This window comes from Oncorhynchus gorbuscha, linkage group LG01 (assembly GCF_021184085.1).
Source record: "Oncorhynchus gorbuscha isolate QuinsamMale2020 ecotype Even-year linkage group LG01, OgorEven_v1.0, whole genome shotgun sequence".
In the NCBI taxonomy this organism is placed as follows: Eukaryota; Metazoa; Chordata; class Actinopteri; order Salmoniformes; family Salmonidae; genus Oncorhynchus; species Oncorhynchus gorbuscha.
The window spans coordinates 115918225-115927032 of record NC_060173.1 but is presented as its reverse complement, the minus strand read 5'-3'; the positions used below and the strand labels follow the sequence as shown (position 1 = coordinate 115927032).

The following is an 8808-nucleotide window of genomic DNA, read 5'->3' as shown; positions in this document are numbered from 1 at the left end:
CTGTAACTACTTCAGTGTAGTTTAGTAGGATGGAGGCTCCATAGCTGTATGGGTCTGTAACTACTACAGTGTAGTTTAGTAGGGTGGAGTGTGTATGGATCTGTAACTGCTACAGTGTAGTTTAGTAGGATGGATGCTGTATGGGTCTGTAACTACTACAGTGTAGTTTAGTAGGATGGATGCTGTATGGGTCTGTAACTACTACAGTGTAGTTTAGTAGAATGGATGCTGTATGGGTCTGTAACTACTACAGTGTAGTAGGATGGAGGCTCCATAGCTGTATGGATCTGTAACTACTACAGTGTAGTTTAGTAGGATGGAGGCTCCATAGCTGTATGGATCTGTAACTACTACAGTGTAGTTTAGTAGGATGGAGGCTGTATGGATCTGTAACTACTACAGTGTAGTTTAGTAGGATGGAGGCTGTATGGATCTGTAACTACTACAGTGTAGTTTAGTAGGATGGAGGCTGTATGGATCTGTAACTACTACAGTGTAGTTTAGTAGGATGGAGGCTCCATAGCTGTATGGATCTGTAACTACTACAGTGTAGTTTAGTAGGATGGAGGATGTATGGGTCTGTAACTACTACAGTGTAGTTTAGTAGGATGGAGGCTGTATGGGTCTGTAACTACTACAGTGTAGTTTAGTAGGATGGAGTCTCCATAGCTGTATGGATCTGTAACTGCTATAGTGTAGTTTAGTAGGATGGAGTCTCCATAGCTGTATGGATCTGTAACTACTACAGTGTAGTTTAGTAGGATGGATGCTGTATGGGTCTGTAACTACTACAGTGTAGTAGGATGGAGGCTCCATAGCTGTATGGATCTGTAACTACTACAGTGTAGTTTAGTAGGATGGAGGCTGTATGGATCTGTAACTACTACAGTGTAGTTTAGTAGGATGGAGGCTGTATGGATCTGTAACTACTACAGTGTAGTTTAGTAGGATGGAGGCTGTATGGATCTGTAAGTGCTACAGTGTAGTTTAGTAGGATGGAGGCTCCATAGCTGTATGGGTCTGTAACTACTACAGTGTAGTTTAGTAGGGTGGAGTGTGTATGGATCTGTAACTGCTACAGTGTAGTTTAGTAGGATGGATGCTGTATGGGTCTGTAACTACTACAGTGTAGTTTAGTAGGATGGATGCTGTATGGGTCTGTAACTACTACAGTGTAGTTTAGTAGAATGGATGCTGTATGGGTCTGTAACTACTACAGTGTAGTAGGATGGAGGCTCCATAGCTGTATGGATCTGTAACTACTACAGTGTAGTTTAGTAGGATGGAGGCTGTATGGATCTGTAACTACTACAGTGTAGTTTAGTAGGATGGAGGCTGTATGGATCTGTAACTACTACAGTGTAGTTTAGTGGAGGATGGATCTGGTGTAGTTTAGTAGGATGGAGGCTCCTAGTGTAGTAAGGGTGGAGGATGTATGGGATCTAGTGTAGTTTAGTAGGATGGAGGCTCTCCATAGCTGTATGGATCTGTAACTACTACAGTGTAGTTTAGTAGGATGGAGGATGTATGGGTCTGTAACTACTACAGTGTAGTTTAGTAGGATGGAGGCTGTATGGGTCTGTAACTACTACAGTGTAGTTTAGTAGGATGGAGTCTCCATAGCTGTATGGATCTGTAACTGCTATAGTGTAGTTTAGTAGGATGGAGTCTCCATAGCTGTATGGATCTGTAACTACTACAGTGTAGTTTAGTAGGATGGATGCTGTATGGGTCTGTAACTACTACAGTGTAGTAGGATGGAGGCTCCATAGCTGTATGGATCTGTAACTACTACAGTGTAGTTTAGTAGGATGGAGGCTCCATAGCTGTATGGATCTGTAACTACTACAGTGTAGTTTAGTAGGATGGAGGCTGTATGGATCTGTAACTACTACAGTGTAGTTTAGTAGGATGGAGGCTATATGGATCTGTAACTACTACAGTGTAGTTTAGTAGGATGGAGGCTGTATGGATCTGTAACTACTACAGTGTACTTTAGTAGGATGGAGGCTGTATGGGTCTGTAACTACTACAGTGTAGTTTAGTAGGATGGAGGCTCCATAGCTGTATGGATCTGTAACTACTTCAGTGTAGTTTAGTAGGATGGAGGCTGTATGGATCTGTAACTACTACAGTGTAGTTTAGTAGGATGGAGGCTGTATGGATCTGTAACTACTACAGTGTAGTTTAGTAGGATGGAGGCTGTATGGATCTGTAACTACTACAGTGTAGTTTAGTAGGATGGAGGCTCCATAGCTGTATGGATCTGTAACTACTACAGTGTAGTTTAGTAGGATGGAGGCTCCATAGCTGTATGGATCTGTAACTACTACAGTGTAGTTTAGTAGGATGGAGGCTCCATAGCTGTATGGATCTGTAACTACTACAGTGTAGTTTAGTAGGATGGAGGCTGTATGGATCTGTAACTACTACAGTGTAGTTTAGTAGGATGGAGGCTGTATGGGTCTGTAACTACTACAGTGTAGTTTAGTAGAATGGAGGCTCCATAGCTGTATGGATCTGTAACTGATACAGTGAGTGTATTAATTTTATGTGAAGGGCCGTTATGCTTCGAAAGCCGTATCGCAAGCGATGATTATTAACGTTTCTAAACGTTAAAACACAGTTTAGTTCCAATGAGGCAGTCACGGGAGAAGCTAATCTCTGAGAACTGTAGGGAGAAGGCAGAATGGCTGAGAACTGTAGGGAGAAGCTAATGGCTGAGAACTGCAGGGAGAAGCTAATGACTGAGAACTGTAGGGAGAAGGCAGAATGACTGAGAACTGTAGGGAGAAGTCAGGATGCTGTCTAGAGTTTGAGAGAGCTAGTGACCATCGTAAATAAGATAAAGCATTCCTCGTAGTAGTCAGGGCCTAGCTCCAGGCACGATTGTTTATCTTGCGCTGTCAGTGTAAATAAAGATGCATTTTTTTAGCCTATCAATGTCCAGATGAAACAAGACTGAATAGTCCTAATTGAAGTATGCAGGTCTCAGGCATGTTCTACTACCCTCAATAGGCCGTGGGTCTAACCTCTAGCAGACTCCTCCAAATGACATAACTGGCTGAGAACACACAGTTCCACAGTGAAAGTGGCTTTAATTGACGATTTGGACCTTTTTTTTTGAAGCGGGTGGATTGTTTCAATGAAGACGGAACCCAGCCAGACGGCCACGGAGCACAGCATCTCTATCGGAAACATACGGAGCACAGCATCTCTATCGGAAACATACGGAGCACAGCATCTCTATCGGAAACATACGGAGCACAGCATCTCTATCGGAAACATACGGAGCACAGCATCTCTATCGGAAACATACGGAGCACAGCATCTCTATCAGAAACATACGGAGCACAGCATCTCTATCGGAAACATACGGAGCACAGCATCTCTATCGGAAACATACGGAGCACAGCATCTCTATCGGAAACATACGGAGCACAGCATCACTATTGGAAACATACGGAGCACAGCATCTCTATCGGAAACATACACTAGATGTTGGAACATTGCTGCTATAACAGCCTCCACTCTTCTGGGACGGCTTTCCACTAGATGTTGTAACATTGCTGCTATAACAGCTTCTACTCTTCTGGGAAGGCTTTCCACTAGATGTTGGAACATTGCTGCTATAACAGCCTCCACTCTTCTGGGAAGGCTTTCCACTAGATGATGGAACATTGCTGCTATAACAGCCTCCACTCTTCTGGGAAGATTTTCCACTAGATGTTGGAACATTGCTGCTATAACAGCCTCCACTCTTCTGGGAAGATTTTCCACTAGATGTTGGAACATTGCTGCGGGGACTTGCTTCCATTCAGCCTTGCTTTGTGCACAGGGGCATTGTCAGCATTGTCATGCTGAATCGGGAAAGGCCCTTCCCTAAATTGTTGCCACAAAGTTGAAAGCAAAGAATCATCAAGAATGTCATTGTATGCTGTAGCGTTAAGATTTCCCATCACTGGAACTAAAGGGGTCCGAACCATGAAACGCAGCCCCAGACCATTATTCCTCCTCCACCAAACTTTACAGTTGGCACTATGCATTTGGGGCAGGTAGCATTTTATTGTCATCTGCCAAACCCAAAGTCATCCGTCGTGCAGACAGTGAAGCGTGATTCATCACTCCAGAGAATGCGTTTTCTCTGCTCCAACGACTTGTGGGAAACATGGCATCCTGCAACGGTGAAAGTCACTGAGCTCTTCAGTAAGGACATTCTACTGCCAGTGTTTGTCTATGGAGATTGCATGGCTGTGTGCTCAATTTAATACACCGTAAGCAACGGGTATGGCTGAAATAGCCGAATCCACTCATTTGAAAGGGTGTCCACATACTTTTGTATATATAGTGTATCTATCTCTAGCGATCCAGTATCCCTGTACATTGTAAATATGATTGTGAAGGTTTTCCTCCTCTTCCTCTGAAGAGGAGAGGCGAGAAGGATCGGAGGACCAATATGCGGCATGGTAAGTGTCCATGGTTCATTTAATAAGAAATATTCAACATGGACAACTGAAACCAAAATCAATATCTGGTGCAGAACACAGACACGGAAAACAAACACCCACAAACTAACAGTGAAACCCAGGCTACCTAAGTATGATTCTCAATCAGAGACAACTAATGACACCTGCCTCTGATTGAGAACCATACCAGGCCGAAACATAGAAATACCCCAAAATCATAGAAAAACAAACATAGACTGCCCACCCCAACTCACGCCCTGACCATACTAAATAATGACAAAACAAAGGAAATAAAGGTCAGAACGTGACAATAGTACATAGTATGATTACTTAATTTATCCGTAACCCCACAACGACAAAGAAAGAATTAAATAACAGAAATGCCTTATTTACATAATTATTATTTATTTACATATGTATTCATACCCTTTGCTATGAGACTGGAAATTGAGCTCAGGTGCATCCTGTTTCCATTGATCATCCTTGAGATGTTTCTACAACTTGATTGGAGTCCACCTGTGGTAAATTCAATTGATTGGACATGATTTGAAAAGGCACACACCTGTCTATATAAAGGTCCCACAGTTGACAGTGCATGACAGAGCAAAAACCAAGCCATGAGGTCAAAGGAAATGTCTGTATACCTCAGAGACAGGATTGTGTCGAGGCACAGATCTGGGGAAGGATATCAAAACATTTATGCAGCATTGAAGGTCCCTAAGAACACAGTGGCCTCCATCATTCTTAAATGGAAGAAGTTTGGAACCACCAAGACTCTTCCTAGAGCTGGCCTCCCGGCCAAACTGAGCAATTGGGAGAGAAGGGCCTTGGTCAGGGAGGTGACCAAGAACCTAATGATCACTCTGACAGAGCTCTAGAGTTTCTCTGTGGAGATGGGAGAACCTTCCAGAAGGACAATAATTTCTGCCGCACTCTACCATTCAGGCCTTTATGGTAGAGTGGCCAGACAGAAGACTCTCAGACCGTGAGAAACAAAATTCTCTGGTCAGATGAAACCAAGATTGAACTCTTTGGCCTGAATGCCAAGCGTCACTTCTGGAGGAAACCTGGCACCATCTCTACGGTGAAGCATGGTGGTGGCAGCATCATACTGTGGGGATGTTTTTCAGCGGCAGGGACTGGGAGACTAGTCAGGATCGAGGGAAAGATGAATGGAGCAAAGTACAGAGAGATCCTTGATGAAAACCTGCTCCAGAACGCTTAGGACCTCAGACTGGGGTGAAGGTTCACCTTCCAACAGGACCACAACCCTAAGCACACAGCCAAGACAACGCAGGAGTGGCTTCGGGACGAGTCTCTGAATGTGCTTGAGAGTCCAGACTTAAACCCAATCTAACATCTCTGGAGAGACCTGAAAATAGCTGTGCAGCGACGCTCCCCATCCAACCTGACAGAGTTTGAGAGGATCTGCTGAGGAGAATAGGAGAAACTCTCCATCCAACCTGACAGAGCCTGAGAGGATCTGCTCTCCCATCCAACCTGACAGAGCCTGAGAGGATCTGCTGACTCTCCATCCAACCTGACAGAGCCTGAGAGGGATCTGCTGAGACAGAGCCTGAGAGGATCTGCTGAGGAGAATAGGAGAAACTCTCCATCCAACCTGACAGAGCCTGAGAGGATCTGCAGACAAGAATGGGAGAAACTCCCCAAATAGAGATGTACCAAGCTTGTAGCGTCATACCCAAGAAGACACGAGGCTGTAATCACTGCCAAAGGTGCTTCAACAAAGTACTGAATAAAGGGTCTGAATACTTATGTAACTGTGATATTTCAGGGGGGATTTGTGATAAATTTGCACAAATAAAATAAAATAGTTTTTGCATTGTCATTATGAGGTGTTGTGTGTAGATTTATGAGGAAAAATATATATTTAATCCATTTTAGAATATGACTTTAAACGTGATAAAACGTGAAAAAGTCAAGGGGTCTGAATCATTTCCTTGTCTGAGTGTACCCAGAAAGCACCGCGTGGCACACTGACGGTGTACGGGCTGCGGACACAGTGGGCGTTACAGCAGGACGGTCTAATGGAGTGTCCCATCTCCTCAAACTTACCTCCCGCCATCGTCTTTCTCCTCTCCGTTACATTTAAAGGGCTTTATTGGCATGGGAAACACATGTTAACATTGCCAAAGCAAGTGACGGAGAAATAAACTAAATTGAAATAAACAAATGTGACAGCAAACATTAACACACACAAAAGTCCCAAAATAATGGATACGTTTAAAATGTCATATTATGTCTATTTACAGTGTTGTAAGGATGTGCAAATAGTTCAAGTACAAAAGGGAAAATAAATATGCGTTGTATCTATTTTCTCTCCTTGGAAGTATTCTATAAGTAGGAGGAGTTTAGTAATTTATCCAATATACCCCGTACCGGCCTTTTCCCCACTTCTAAATTAGATTTCTAACATTGTAAATTAAAAGTAGCCTAACTGTCTAGGCATAGCTTATATTTGAAGATACTCATGTATTCCTATTTTCGATTATGGATAAATTGACGGTAATTTTGGGGGGGGGATGATTCGTACCCAGTGTCTTGGACGTGCGTTTATCGTTGGTGTTGTTGGACCCTCCCAGTAGAAAGCGATGCCCAAATAAAAGCGCTCACTAGTTTGGGAGCCTATTAGGAGCGGTACGGCTGAGAGACTGGCGGGGCAGGATACTATCCGAGGAGGCTGTGTGCAAAAAACAAAAAGGGGAGAAAAGAAACATTTGGTTTCACGAACAGTACAACCGAACTAGCCTCCGAATTCACCGTGGATCTTTCATGGGTTTTGTTTTTTTAGAAGAGCTACATCAAACTACCGCTAAGATTACTCATTTCCCCCAGATTCCCCTGTCCCGTAATCAATATGTCCAGTAGCCCTATTATCAGGGTTCTGGTGGTGCTTTGCATCGGGACCGCTGTGAACTGTATGCCGAACAGGAAAAGCAGACGGCAGACTCATCAGGGAGAAACCAGAATTCCTTCGGTATCATCCGTCTCTCAAGGTGAGGTTTACATACTTTTTTTTTGAGGGGGGGGGCTACATTTTGTTTGTAAAACTTTATTATTTGTAAAACGTTTTGGTTGTCTATTATAGAACAGTATCTTAAAAGTTTTATTCTTTAAGTTCTATTTTTGACATTTCGTCATTATTATTATTATTATTATTATTATTATTATTATGGTAAACATGGATTGTGCCAATCTACTTGGAAGTGTAACAAGTTGACGTTCCTTCCTTAGACGGCTGCATTGATAATGGACAGATGTATAACATTAACGACCAATGGGAGCGTTCCTATCTGGGCACGATGTTGGTCTGCACTTGTCACGGAGTTGCGGGAATTAAGTGTAAAACAAAACCCGAAGGTGAACGTGCATTTCTACTTCCTTATATATGGTCAATGCAAGTCCTTTGTCTCTCACCATTTTGTAAATGTCAGTTAACGTATGTAAAATAATTATTGCAATGATCGAAGTTTAAATATGCTCTCTCATGGTACCTTTGTCACTAACTCCACGTATAGGCTCTGTGTCATCTGTAGAGAGAGTGTAACTGCTCTTGATGCTATTGGGTCATCTGTAGAGAGAGTGTAACTGCTCTTGATGCTATTGGGTCATCTGTAGAGAGAGTGTAACTGCTCTTGATGCTATTGGGTCATCTGGAGAGAGAGTGTAACTGCTCTTGATGCTATTGGGTCATCTGGAGAGAGAGTGTAATTGCTCTTGATGCTATTGGGTCATCTGTAGAGAGAGTGTAACTGCTCTTGATGCTATTGGGTCATCTGTAGAGAGAGTGTAACTGCTCTTGATGCTATTGGGTCATCTGTAGAGAGAGTGTAACTGCTCTTGATGCTATTGGGTCATCTGGAGAGAGAGTGTAACTGCTCTTGATGCTATTGGGTCATCTGGAGAGAGAGTGTAACTGCTCTTGATGCTATTGGGTCATCTGTAGAGAGAGTGTAACTGCTCTTGATGCTATTGGGTCATCTGTAGAGAGAGTGTAACTGCTCTTGATGCTATTGGGTCATCTGGAGAGAGTGTAACTGCTCTTGATGCTATTGGGTCATCTGGAGAGAGTGTAACTGCTCTTGATGCTATTGGGTCATCTGGAGAGAGAGTGTAACTGCTCTTGATTCTATTGCCTCATTGGTAGAGGGAGTGTAACTGCTCTTGATTCTATTGCCTCATTGGTAGAGAGAGTGTAACTGCTCTTGATGCTATTGCCTCATTGGTAGAGGGAGTGTAACTGCTCTTGATTCTATTGCCTCATTGGTAGAGAGAGTGTAACTGCTCTTGATTCTATTGCCTCATTGGTAGAGGGAGTGTA

General features: G+C 43.2%; 1 protein-coding gene across 2 annotated transcripts in view; it reads left to right on the top strand.

The window, feature by feature from the left end:
* The first annotated feature begins 7094 nt into the window (after positions 1 to 7094).
* The window catches only part of fn1a (fibronectin 1a), a 76894-nt gene continuing 75180 nt past the window's right edge, over positions 7095 to 8808 (top strand). Inside the window, exons 1-2 of one of the 2 annotated variants that reach the window (XM_046344078.1) lie at positions 7095 to 7483; positions 7722 to 7847. In XM_046344078.1, coding sequence (XP_046200034.1) covers positions 7345 to 7483; positions 7722 to 7847 — 265 coding nt within the window. In that variant the 5' untranslated portion in view covers positions 7095 to 7344. The remainder of the gene's footprint in view (positions 7484 to 7721; positions 7848 to 8808) is intronic. The other variant, XM_046344167.1, reaches the window with a different exon arrangement.